This window comes from Sardina pilchardus, chromosome 11, assembly GCF_963854185.1.
Source record: "Sardina pilchardus chromosome 11, fSarPil1.1, whole genome shotgun sequence".
Lineage (NCBI taxonomy): Eukaryota > Metazoa > Chordata > Actinopteri > Clupeiformes > Clupeidae > Sardina > Sardina pilchardus.
This window is the reverse complement of record NC_085004.1, coordinates 21,604,502-21,618,677: the sequence shown is the minus strand read 5'-3', so window position 1 is coordinate 21,618,677 and position 14,176 is coordinate 21,604,502. Positions and strand designations below refer to the sequence as shown.

General features: G+C 47.2%; 1 protein-coding gene across 8 annotated transcripts in view; it reads right to left on the bottom strand.

Annotated features, from left to right (window-relative positions):
- myo9aa (myosin IXAa) overlaps positions 1-14,176 on the bottom strand; it is a 101,546-nt gene that overhangs the window by 70,730 nt on the left and 16,640 nt on the right. For all 8 annotated transcript variants that reach the window (XM_062550070.1, XM_062550066.1, XM_062550069.1 and 5 more), the window contains exon 2: positions 10,503-11,427. In XM_062550070.1, the coding sequence (XP_062406054.1) occupies positions 10,503-11,345 (843 nt within the window). In that variant the 5' untranslated portion in view covers positions 11,346-11,427. The remainder of the gene's footprint in view (positions 1-10,502; positions 11,428-14,176) is intronic.

Sequence of the window (14,176 nt, the reverse complement as noted above, 5' to 3'; positions counted from 1 at the left end):
AGAGAGACTTAGGTGAGACTTGCAGATCAGACGACTAGCAATGCTGTCTGATCAGAATGGCCTGCTGCAACTGCTTCTTGTAATCTGTAGCAGTCAAATGATCAGAAAAAATGCACAACACCCCTTTTTTAACATACACCTCCACAAAGGAAGTGAGAACTGAAATATCTAGAGCTAGAGCTGTGCAGACATTGTGGTGGACACTGAAAGATTACTATTGTTGACTGGCTCCATCAGCTCAAAATATCCCCGTTCGGTTAGTCAAGATGGGGACACATTCACACTCCAATTGAATTGAATGGATTTAATTGTCTTGCTGTTAAATAATGCGTCCAAGTGAGCAATTTTCTTTGGAGGCGCGACATAATCTTTAATCAAACCTCGGCCCTGTGGGGGTCTGTCTGTCTGCATTAGCGGCTAGCTAGCCAGGCAGCAGCAGAGGCGGAGGCAGCAGACACAGAGAACAGGTGGTCTCGCTGGCTACGCACCCCTGACACCGGTCACATGACTGGAATGAGCTTAAGCCTGATCAGTGAGTGGGCTGAAGGAATGCCTTCAGGGTGAGAGGGCTTCCAGGAGAGCAGGAGAGAGAAAGAGAGATGAGAGAGAGAGAGAGAGAGAGAGAGAGAGAGAGAGAGAGAGAGAGAGAGAGAGAGAGAGACTGAGAGAGAGAGAGAGAGAGAGAGAGAGAGAGAGAGAGAGCCCCTTTGGAGGAGCCCCGACACTCGCGATCCAAACAAAGAGATTCCCAAAGCCAGCCAGCCCGGTGACCCCGCAGTGACTCCAGTGCTGGTCGTCATGGCGATGGGCGGGGACAATCGAAAAAATATGAAAATGTCAGAGAAGGGCAAAAAAAAGGAATGCCGACGTTAAAAAAAAAAAAAAAAACGTCCAACAAAAACCACTCAGTTATATTTCAATTCACATTCTATTCCAAAAATAGATCAGGCAAATTCCAAATTCCAGAGGCCACTGCAAGGATAACAATCCTTCACTGAAGTAGAAACTACAAAAATAAAACAAACCAAAAATATAACCGAGGTAAGAGTATGGAGCAGCACAAAACGGTCATAAACTACCCCTACTATGACCAAATATGTAGCCCTTTAGTATGCAGTGTCCCATACAGAGTGCCAACAGTGCATTCTCCACCCACGTGAAGGAGGGAGAAGCGGAAGCAGTTACGCCTCAGAAGGCTGAAACACCACCTGTTCTAGTAGCCTTTGGTCTGGAGCTTGTAGCTGCACCTCCACACTCACAGGGTCTGCGCCTCTGCTCCTCCTCTAAGCCAACCGTGCTGGATATGCGAAGAGGTCATTTCACAACATCGCAGGCAGCACTCCAGCGGGGACGCTGCGCTTTACCCGCCGACACGGTGGTGACGCTCATCTGCACACGGCCAACGCAATGCAGCCCAAACACTCAACGACAAAAGATAAACAACAGGAGATAGATGGAGAAGGAGAACTGAGAGAGAGAGAGAGAGAGGGAGATGGAGAGATAAAGAGAGAGAGCAAGCGAGAAAGAGAGAGAGAGAGAGAGAGAGAGAGAAACAAAGAAAGAAAGAAAGAAAGAAAGAAAGAAAGAGGGCGATGGAGAGATAGCGCGAGAGAGAGAGAGAGAGAGAGAGAGAGGAGACAGAGATAGAGAGTGAAAGCAAGAGAGAAAGAGAGGTGCTACACATCTGAGCCAACACAGTTGTGAGTCCACACACACAAAAAAAAAAATCGAGCCCGAGTGTGACCAGGACCGAACGAAAACAGGTAGACAGCGGCCAGCTGCGGAGCATCAGACGGCGAATTCCTGAGCGAGTGTTCCTGAGTGGCGGCGAGGGGAGATCAAGGGAGCGTGAAGGGGAGCGGAGCACGGAGGTCACCAGGGAGTGGACCTGCAGGGCCCTTCGCTGTCAGACGCGAGAAGCAGCGAGACACGCGAGAGAGAGAGAGGCACAGGGCACAGCGCCACACATGAGAGAGTCCTGTACGGCAGGCCTGGAGGATTCTGATCGCGTCCACGTCTCGCCTCAGTCACAGTTCTCAGTAGCGATGGCCTACATCGGCAAACATTCCTGTCAGTGGCTAGAAACAATGGATGGGTGCTTATTATGAGTGTACGTTACGTACCTCTGTATGCACATGTGTGTGGATGGGTGTGGGTACGAGTGTGTTTGCTTGTTTGCTTGTTTTTGTGTGAGTGTGTCAGTGCGAGAGAGTGTACTTGCATGCAAGAACCTGTTAAATCTGCACTTGCCTAATCTCTCTAGACAAAGACATACAGTACAGTATGTGCAAGCCTTTAGCATCGTAATAATATGTGTCAAAACAGTGTCCTGTCCTGTGCAAACTGCAGTTTAAAACAGGAAAGAGCAACAGAGAGCCAAGCAAGAGTAACAAAGCATACATCTCCCAGACTTGTTTATCCAGAGGACAGAAAACCACAAAAACGACGAAACCCACACTGGCTTAGCAGGTGAGTCAGTGTGCGCCCCGTGCACTCATGCATAGTCTATAAACTACAGAGGCGGCAGGCTGGACATGAGCACAGACTGGACTAGCGCTGCTGCTGCTCCTGCTGCTGTTACTGAAGGAGACAGCCGTGTGTGTGGGTGTGTGAGTGTGTGGGGGTGAGTGTGTGTGGGTGTGTGAGTGTGTGTGTGTGCGTGTGTGTGGGTTGATGTGTGTGTGTGTGTGTGTGTGTGTGGCTGTGTGTGTGTGGCTGTGTGTGTGTGTGTGTATGTGTGTGTGTGTGTGTGTGTGTGTGTGTGTGTGTGTGTGTGTGGCTGTGTGTGTGTGTGGCTGTGTGTGTGTGTGGCTGTGTGTGTGTGTGGCTGTGTGTGTGTGTGTGTGTGTGTGTGTGTCTGACTGGGCATTTGGGTCGCCATGCGGCACAGGGGGTCAGGTGCTGGGCTGGGCCAGCGGAGAGGGATGTCCATGGGGCATCTGAGTTCACCCGTGGTGCACACGTGGCCAGGCCTCAGGGCCCGAATCAAACACAGAGACATTATTGTGTCACAGCCAGGGAGAGGAGGGATTGGACGAGAGGATGGGAGGGAGGAGGGGGGGGGATCAGTTAAGTGGAGAGAAAGAGGCTTTTTGCTCTGGCATACGTGGGCAAATAAATGATTTAAATCTTTTTCTTTGGCACCTATGTAAAAGTAAAATAATCGATTTAAAAAAAAATGCTTGAATATGTTTTAAAAACATTTCATTTGTAGAGTGAAAGCAGTCAGTGTATGAAATCATGATGCATTCATCTCCAAAACAGGAGAGCCAGACAGACCATAGTACATGGAGAGAGGATACGCAATGGATCATTACCAAAGCTCAACACCTGAAAGCAGATGACACAACACTTGGCAATAATAGGTCATTTGATTCATTTGTTTGTTGGATTGTCTCTGCCGTTCTGAAGCAGTAGGACTCTCAAATGTCAAATGTGTGTTCGTTCATGGGAAACCCCACCTTCACTGAGCACTTAGCCAGTGTTCCATCCATTACACTGGGGCTGAGACTGTGGAGGAGTGCCGAGTTTTGGCAGAGCGAGAGCTTATCATGCAGCAGCAGTCTCTCCTTTCAAACCACTGTGGGAGTGATGGAAAGACCACACATCTTTTTTTCCCCCTTTTTTTCTCCTCCCCCGTTTTATTCTTCTTCTTCTTGTTCTAGCAGTCTGAAGACATTTAGATCGCTTTCCAATTGGGCAACTAATTGTGAATATCAACATCACTTCATCATCATAAGATCTGTGAATGCACAACTGATGGGCAGATGCAGACAGGGTCGGCAGGCCACTGTGAAGGCCTTTGTCCAGGGAAGTCAACCTAGAGCCAGAGGCTTCCTTCCTTTGCTCGCTATTGCAACAGCCTAGTTACCAATCTAGACAGTGGCAGCAGAGTTGAATTTTTCTTGGCACAGAACACTGAAGATTAGAGCTTCCTCTGGCGTGAGTCAATGTGTGTGTGTGTGTGTGTGTGTGTGTGTGTGTGTGTGTGTACATGTGTGTGCATGTGTGAATGCATGCGTGAGGGAAGGTTGCTGCACACATATCTTATTTGGTACTCAACAAACGAAGAATGTGGGAAAGGTGTCATCATGACACTCATACAGAGAAATGCAACAGGAACTTACACAAACAAACGTGTGACCACCACATGGACATAAATACGATAAAAGGAAAGAGCCCCACACTCATCTTCCTCCTCACCACATCACGATAGGACCTGGGGGAATTCTCATCTGAGTATGTGAGAAAGCGGAAGCCACAGAGATAAGAGAGGGGGAGAGAGAGAGACAAACTGAGATGAAGGCGGGCCAGAGCCCAGAGCCAAAAACGAACTTGCATCAAACGCGAGCATCTAGGCCAGGCGGTGGGGGGGGGGGGGGGGGGGTCATGGCATACAACAGGCCCTGGAAGAATGCAGCCCCAAACCAGAGAGCAGGAGAGTCCTGTCAAGGAACCTTACGGGAGGTCAGCGCGCCACAGCAATGCTAGCAAGCCCCAAGCTTAAATAACGCAACGTTTCACTGATAAGAAAGATGCGCAGACTAGTGAGGGATGCATCAATGCCACTTATTTCAGACCAAGTACCAGTACTTATATTTGTGTACTTGATGATTATGTGTACAGATACAAGTACTTAATAAGGCAGTATACCTTTAAAAAAAAACTAACCAGTGAGTGAAATGGATTTTGCTTTCATCATGTGTGCACTGGTAGCTACAATATCAAATATAAAGAATAGGAATATAAAAGGAGGCCATCTACAACCAAAAGTAAACAAACTCTCTATGTGAACAAATAGCCACCAAATGCAACTTTGAGTTTAAAGTAATGTTGCGGTGAAGCGGTATTGGAGAACTGCTATGAATGAGTATGAGTATTGCATCCAACCAATACCTGATTCTGGTATTAGTATCCCTGCCAACAACAAAAATCATTTGCGGGGCAAGGCTGGTAGAGGAGTGGTGGCATGCCATGATTTTTTGCCCTCTAGATACATTTTTCTCTCCCTACATACCAGGGGATTACGGAGGATGCGCTCAAACCGTTGACAGACGTTGATTAACTAAGAAAATAGTGGCTCTGATAATTCCCTGACCCTGACAAAAAAAAAGCTTGAAGGAGAGGAGGACGAGCATGGCTGAAATCAGTGCCCAAAGTGTTCTCATCTAATTATTTCATTACTCCTGCATTAGTGGCGGTCGATTAAATGAAGACCGCTTCATTTCCTGAGGCCAGCCTCCCTATCAGGGAGGACGGTTGGGGGGAAACTGAAGATTCGAACACAGCCATGAAGATGCTGTAAAAATACTGGGCTGCAGCCCACTCATAAAAAAAGGTGAGCACCACCAAAGCAGTAAAAGTCTAAAGAAAACCTTATGTAATGCACCAAGACTTTTTTAGTATCCTGTTAAAATATGCATGGCTTATGTCATCCCCTTCAGGTTAACTCCTTTTAAGCTCTCCTCTGGGGAAGTTAAGATTTGTGTTGTGGTTCATCTAGGCTAATGTATAATTAACGTTGCCATTTTACACGGTTATCATAAACAATACGGCTTTAGACATGCGTCATACCCTGGCTGGTTCGGAGATCAGACAAGGAGGAAGATAAAGGCGGGATTGTGGAGTTTACACCCCATTTAACTGGCTCTCTGTTTAGAAACTGCCATTCTCAGCACCTCCAGTTTTTAACACGTTCTGCAGTAAACAGCAGTTCAGATGGTGCCAGCGAAACAACCCCTGGCCTCAATCAATCCTGATCCATCCCTGCCAAGAGAAAGAAAACACCACTTTCCATGTACAGCAAATCCCCCAATCTCTACCGACCCATCCCTGAAGAGGCTGTAATTCACAGTAATCCAGCTAGCGCATTAGTACTAATGACAGTTGGTATTAAAGATTCATTACAGGCTGGTGGGGCAGTTTGAGTTCGCTATGCAGTGATGAGGCTGAAGTGGTGGTTGGGGGGGTGTGGGTGGTGGTTGGGGTAGAAGCTGGAGATGGCCAAGTCATGCTCCAGACCCCAGCCGACTCAACGATGGCTCTGGGAGGAATGTTTCTGTTGGCCCCCACCAAGCGAGAGGGGCCTTAACGAGGAGCCGGGAGGAAGAGCCCACTAAAAACTGAAAGCAAGACCCACCCTCCTCCATCCCACCTCCATCCCCCCCTGGACAAGTCAGTAAGCCCCATCCCCATCAGAGAGGAGTGCTCGACCCACCCTGGGGGCATTCCAGCCCCTGAGGAGGTGGCTGATGAGGGGGACAGATGAGCCGGAGGAACACCCGTAAAACCGTCTGCAACCAGCCTTCGCCAACAACCAGCTTTCTCTCTCTCTCTCTCTCTCCCTCTCTCCCCCTCTCTGAAAATGACTGTAAGTGACATCCAGCGGAGTGTCGATGAATAAAACTTTTGTTCATTGTTTTGAGGAAAACACGGGCTGATTTATCTCCCGAGTCATCTGACTTGCCAAATGTAACTCGGACTGCTCCAAACAACTCCCCCAAAAAGGAACATGTCCCTTGGCATAGTCGGAGGAGCGCTAATGGAATTCGGGGCTCATGTTCATAAACTGTCTCCATGTAGGAGTTTCTGATCTGGGATTTACAACATATGCGCTTAAACTTAGGTGCTATGAGCTAAGGAGCAAAAAATGAGCCTGAAGGAAATTGTCTTACTATGCTGGTGTGCACTCCTTAACGCTTTCAGCACATCGGTGGACACTAGCCTGTTTGTTGCTCATGAAACTGGATGACCTCAAATATAGAGATAGCTACTGGCTCTGGGAAAGGTCTTGTGGACCTGATGTGGACAGATGCTACCTTCAGCTGCCATGCTTTCAACCTAGTACTGTATGCACAAAAGACTGAGCAGACATCTAAATTGCGTCATGATTAAGACTGTTATCAACTCCTACCACTTCAAAATGTAGCAGATACTGTAGCAGCAGAATACAGTAGACAGCCATAGCATTGAAAGAGGGAGAGAGAAAGAAAAAGAGAAAGAGAAAGAAAGAAGAGAGAGAGCGCTATTGCCTGGCTTTGAAAATAAGGCTACATAGGGGAAAAAAGTGAGTGGTATTCAGTCATCATTTCAACAGAACAGCTGAAAGGCTCAAGACTCGGTTAACATTTCAAAGCATTTTTATCATTACTGAGGTAATTATCCTTGGCAGGCGTTACCTTGAGAGTGCTTTATTGCAATTGACATTGTCTGATATGGTTATTGTAATTTATAGCCATCTATGATGATGAGGTTGCAGGCTAGCAGCCAAGTCAAAAAATCAAAGCAGCAGTGGACAGGATGTGCCTTCACGCCTGACAAAACACACAGCCAAAATGTTTAATTGAACTGTGCTCTACCTGTGCACTGCCTGTGTGCTGGGTTTTCTTTTCCAGTAATCTCTGGTAGAGCAATGGCAGTGATATGGAATCCTACACAGCCGCTGTCAAAGAAAAGCACCGAAACTGCCCCCACACTAAAGAATGTATGTAGGTTGAGGTTCACAAGTTGGCAATGCTTCAGTCATTAGTCAAAACTCTAGTTAATTCAAACACTCCAGAGACAGTGCACAGTCACATTTAGCATGAGGTTGCCACAGCACGTACTTGGCAGAAATCCAGCTGGTAGAAGCTGCTATGACACACACCCATAGTCATATAATTGTTAAGTTAAGGACACCTTCACAATTAGGTTTTTACCACAGAAGAGTACAATCATCTTTATTACTGCTAAAACTTGAGAGCCCAAGCCTTACTATGGAATCCCTTGGATACAGCAGGTACAATGAACTTTCAGTGACTAATACTGAGCCTGCTACCACAACCACACTGGATTGTGCAAAGTATACATTGGCATCTTTGACAACGCATGCCACTTTGCATTCCTGAAATATTGCAATGGGCTGGAATGGAAGACCTAGGGCTTGAGTGGTTTCACCGTGGCCTATAAAACCTGTTTGCCCGTGTTGCAGAAGCGCTGCAAACAGGAAAAGGCCAAAAAGTATTTTATTGTACCAGAAGAAAACACAATTCAATTTCACAACATTAACAATAACACAGGCTTCCTCAATTATTAAAAAAGCCTCCACACTGTTTCTTTCACCACCCAGAGCAACTATTCTGTACACGCTGTATGGACTCTGGTATCTAACTCACATCAGTTGCATATGCCTGTGGGGATTACGTAGCTTGGGCATTTAAATTAATGGTGTTTGCAATTTAGATTAAAGGCCATGAAAGCTCGGTTTTCCCAAGAGTGAAATCACAGCAAATCTTAGCTCCCTCATTGTTGCCGCACGGAACAGACAAAAACATTCCAAACAAAGCTTTCTAAAAAGGGAATTTAACAAGAGGGAGAAAGAATGAAAGAAAAGGCCATAAATTTAGATTTCTTAAAAAAGAACCTGGCTAATACACTTAATGGCCCTCCCCTTTCGCTATGCTTTTAAAAACACTGTTTTTTAACGTCAATCTACAGAGGCTTACACGTAATTGTGGGACACAAGCACTGAAAGCTTTAAAGAGAGAGGTCTGTGATTACCAAGATGGATCACTCTGCTACCTGGGCTTCCTGTAATGCTGGTGGTTCACCCAGCTACTGCACTGTCGGTAATCTGTGGTGGTCTATCTCTCTGAGCAAACAATTAAGGTCGGTCCTCTGCACTCAAAAACCACTCAATAGCGCCAACCGGTTGGACATTAACTTACACGCTTAAATATTAGCTTTTCACAACAGCCCAGGCCAACATTCCCGAGCAGGACTACAAAGGGGGCAGCTTTTTATGTTTATGTTAAATCTTTATGTATATCGCTTAAATAAAAAGTACAGAGTCCACAGGCGCGGTCTATAAATAATAGCTTTACCTAAACCTGTTCAAATTCTGCTAGTCATTTTGAATTTGATATTAGAACAGGCTTGACCCCAGTTACAAAACTGGACAAAGAACATCTGCACTCAAAAATCAACAGGCGTTCAATTAACCTAATCTGGAATCTTAGCTGGCTTAAAGTGAGTGCTTTGGCATGTACATGTAATGCATAAACCAGAAGTCAAACAATACTAGATATAACTGAAAGTGCTCAGTGCATTGTTGAAAAAGCTCAGGGTGGTTCTGGAGACCTTGATCATTCATTCCTTTTTGTTATTGTAAAGCAAACACAGATATCTCTCAATATCTCAATATCTCCACCCTTACAAGTAACCAAAGTGATAATGTTTGGCCAACAGAGTCTAAAATACCACAGCTTGCGTCACAAGCGGGGCCTGAAGTGTGGGCCTCTTGGCCATGGTAATTACAGTATCTCCCGTGTTACAGCAACAGGTTCAGATGTTCCAACCATCTGTTGACAAGTGGCAAGGAACTAAAGGAATGAATGGCATCATAGGTGCAGAGACAAGACCTAGAGGGAAGTGACATTGTGTCACCTGATACATGTCTGGCATGCTTTCAAGATTGCAAAACAAGTTGTCCAAATCACATTACTGTAAACAAATTCACTTGCTTGATCGAGCAAGTAATATAGGCTGAATGTGACTTGTATTGTAGCGTGTCTTAGGTCTATTAAGAGGCTACTGGATAGAAGCCCTGGATACTCAAGATTACTACTTGACAAGGTTTAACAAACAAAGACTACAGCTGCCTACGGCTGATACCAAACAGGTCCACCAAAGCAACGACACTGAACATTCCTGCCTGCAAACTCTACAAAGCAATGAGCAGGGCCAATAACATTAGATGCATTGGGGAGATTACTCTTCGTGTGAAGCTGTAGAAAAACATGACTGCTTCTGGTTTTTGTGATCGGGAAGCTAGTGGTGACTGTCGTGAGCACAGACAGCAGAGGCCGTGCAAATAATCTGGATTACAGCGCATTAGAGCCTTCTAAAGAGTCACAACAGCACCATGCCACTGGAACAGCTGTGCTGACCCAAAGCGCCATTTCATAACCGAACGCCCGCAGCCATCCAAAACAGCAGGAGCCCATCCTGCTGAGTAAGCAGCGGGAACTAAACACCACAAAGAGTAGCCTACTATATCACTTCTATCAACGAGATATGTTGGATACGATGCACTATGATGTATTCATCAAAGCCATGGTGACTTCCTGTGAGTTAAATGGCCTTTTGAAGCAAATCATCACAGAGGACTACTGGCTATTTCACTGAAACTCACTCAGAACGGTCACTATGCTTAGCACAATTTAGCAGTGTTGCTAGGTGCTCCTGGGCCAGGATATTATACTGCAAACGCTACAGATTCCCAAATGCAATTTACTTTGACATCCTCATATGATGTGAGGCTTGGATAAGACAGCAGGGTTAGACAACAGTTCACTCAAAAACAATAATAGTCATTCATCCAGCTATCCAGCAAACAAGGGCAGCATGCTTAACAACTTCCAACCATTGCATTCCAGCGTTGTGTGTGTGTCGGCAGATAAACACGCCTTTGGTGTGTGTGTGTGTGGGGCATGAGGAAGAACACAGTAAAAAAATCTCCGTACCTCTAACACTGGTCCTGCTCCGAGGATGGTCTGCTCCACTCCACTGGCGAAGCCCTTCTGACTGAGGGCGGTGAGGTGGTGGATGAGGAAGTTGGTGCTCTGGGTCTTGCCCGAGCCGCTCTCGCCGCTGATGACAATGCACTGGTCCTGCCGCCGCTGCAGCATGGTGTGGTAGGCCACGTCCGCCACGGCGTAGATGTGCGGCTCCAGCTTGCCCAGCTGGTGGTTGTCGTACATCTTGACGTACTTGGGGTTGTAGATGGGCAGGAACTTGAAGGGGTTGATGACGATGAGGATGCTCCCCACGTACGTGTAGATCTTCTCCTGCTTGAAGCGCCCGCGCAGGTTGTCCAGCAGCGTCTTCTCGTTGAGGTCCGGCAGGCTGCAGAGGTCCTCGTACTCCTTGGGCGGCGGCTGCGGCAGGAAGCCGCGCTCCACCATGCGCCGGCGCTCCTCGGTGACGCGGAGCCACATCTGCAGGCTGGCGTAGTGGATGGAGCCGTCCAGGTTCTTCTCCCGCAGGAGGAAGCGGTAGTCCTCGCCGCCGAAGCGGTTCTCCAGCGCCATGCGCGGCCACAGCATCATGCGCTGCACCGGGCAGTCGCTGGGGTTGAGGATCCATTCCTCGCCGCCGAACTCCTTCACCTCGGCCAGGACGTAGAGCTTGGTGCGGTCCAGGCGGAGCCGGTCGATGACCTGCTCGATGACGTCGGCGGCGGTGGTGTTCTTGCGAGCGCTGACCGGGCAGTAGATGGTGCCCTCGGCGATGTTGCCCGGGTAGATGCGCAGGGTGAACTCCGAGTCCTCGAAGCGTCGTCTCCCCCCAACATCATGAAGGTTCATGTTGGAGCTGCAGTTCCCATGAGCACCGGCAGCAGCGGCGCGTCCTTCCAAAGGCACAGGAGACTGCTTCAAGACATTACCACTGCATCATCAGAGACAGAGGGGAGGGAGTGAGAGATAGAGAGAGGGAGAGGGAGATAGAGGGATGGAGAGACCAAGGGAAAGAAGGGGGAGACAGAACAGAGATCCATTAAAGTCCAGACAAAAACTCGGCCAAGATTACTCACTCAGAAGAACAGAGATCCATTAAAAAGACAACACAAAAACCCACAGTCAAGATTACTCACTCATGACCTCTCTGACTCATCTCATGCTCTTGCTTTTAATTCCTTGAATCCCACAATAATCATATCTGACCAACTATAACATGACAATGTGTTCCCTGTTCCGTTTCAAGACACTAAATGGCCTTTTGGGGGCAGTCTGCTGGCCGGGGCCAGGCAGACAGTGGAGCTGTTACACAGTGTGGACAAAAGGGCTGATCAGGGGTGTCCGGATGCACTGGGGGTTACTATCTCCCCCTCCACACAGCACACTTCATTATTCCTCTGCCAAGATAACCACATGGCACCTTCTCCAATGAACATACAATAGGGCAATTCAAGACCCGCTCAGATTGAATAGCCTACCATTCACTGCTGCACGCAACCCAATATATTTGGCAAGCAAACCACCCTATTATACCAGCAAATGGTCTGGTTATTTACTGAATACTGAAGATCCAGAACAGACAGGGTGAAAAATATCTTAAAAACGCATTCAGCGTTTTCTTTTCAAGACAACACTTTCTTTCACAAGGTGCTAGTAGGCTACATGTCTTCAGCAACATGTGATGACAAATCAGTTGAAACAGAAATAATGAGGATGTGAAAACATGTTTTGAGTGATTCATACGGCTTCTTCCTCCAGCTTTAAAACACTGAAACTAGCCGGCTGACCATGGCCGTGCCTAAATAGCTCCGTCTGCTTGCGCCTCACAGACCTGCGCTCCCTGGCCTTATTCAATCAGGCCATTCATTCCCCAGCTCAATGGCTTGATTGAATTCTCCCCCAAATTTTAAAGACTGCTACACACACACACACTACACACACACACACACTACACACACACACACACACACGCACACAGGCAGACATGGAGACGAGCAAATGCTTCACATGCCCCAGTGCACTCTGCACCTCTAACCAGATTGCATAAGGATACACACACACACGCACACACACTCACACAAGGGTATTAGGTGGCGCATGGCGCACTTTGCCGGGCTATCTGAGGATTTGGGTACCTCGCAGTGTGGCAGATGGTCAGGGCACTACTTAAAGGATAGGAGAAGATTTGCAGGAAGATTCCACTCACAGCGCCCATGTGGTTTCCCCCTGTTTTCCACATCAGGAAAGGCAACTAACTAATGGCCACAGCCGCTCCTTCAGCCAACACAGAGCTTTTAACGGCAATCTATTCTGGAAAATCAATACTGGCAACTGTATGCTACCTGAAATGACAATATCATGAGGTAACTCGGAACAGAAAAAAAGGCCGCACTTTGCATACAAACGTGTTGTGCAATAAAACACGTTGATATGCAAAGTGCGGCCTTTTTTTCTGTTCCGAGTTACCCTATAAAGTTTGGCCAAGCACTCTGAAAAGAAACACAAGAGACTGAGTGAAGCCTGCTCCTACCACACAATATTATGAGGTAAACATCTCTCGTCATTATAGAATATGCTCTGCAGTTCTGTGTCGTAGCAGCCACACATTGTCCCCAGGACATGATTTTTTTTTTTTTTTTTTTTAAATTTGTCAACATTCTGAATACGCTTGCTGGACTATTTTCAGTTTCTTTTTAAGTTATCTGTGCTTATCTTTTGTATCACGCTGAAAGAATGTGTTGTGTCCTGACGTCACGGACATAAAAGAGAAGCAGCGGCTATCAGTCTGTGCTTTTGTCCTTGGAGGGACACATATTTGAAACAGCAAGTCATGCAGCCAGAGGACACAGAGAGCCGTTCCTTTCATCTGCCGGGGAGCAGGGGTCTGTGGAGCCGATAAAGCAGCACTTCTGCCCCACAGCAACGACACGGCGGCAACGCCTACTGCCCTCTCCGTGTCCTGCCAAAAATCACTCATCTCTCAAATACGGGTGACACTCAGAGCGCGGCGGAAAAAGTCATGACCCCTGGGCACCACTACGGTCCATTCAAAAGCAACAGACCACAGCGGTTCCTGAGAGTCGCTGGCCGGCCCACATCACGAAGGGACGGGCTGTTGTAGTATTTGCTGTTAAGCTATTTCAGTTATTTCAGTAGCCTATTCAGGCCTGTTTTACAGCTTACAAATTAATTTGCGGAACACAAAAAAACCATGACACTGGCCTTCTAAAGGCTTTTGAATCGGGACGTGGGCCAGAGACAAGTTTATGTAAGAGAAGAGAGTCATGATTCACAGATTTGACATTAATCCCTAATTCGAATGAGAGATTACGTGGAGAATGGACAGCCTAAAAAGGGTTCCTTTTCTGCAGATGTGCAATAATTTCCCCTCATTCTCTCAATCGGTCTGTGTCTCTCTCCGTCTGTGTCTGTGTCTCTTCCCAAGATGAGCAAGTCAAAGGCAGGGGTGGGGGGGGGGACCTGTAGTTCGACACTAAACAGACAGCAGATTACAGGGCTGACGGAACGCCGAGAGAAAACAACTGCAAACTGAACACGTCCACTGCCACTGAGCCCTGGTTTATTGTTCCTGGTAATTACCATAGATATATGATTACACAGGGAACTTACGACTTTCAAAAGCCCAGCAAGCAAGCCAAGCTGCGGTGAAATATCCAGCT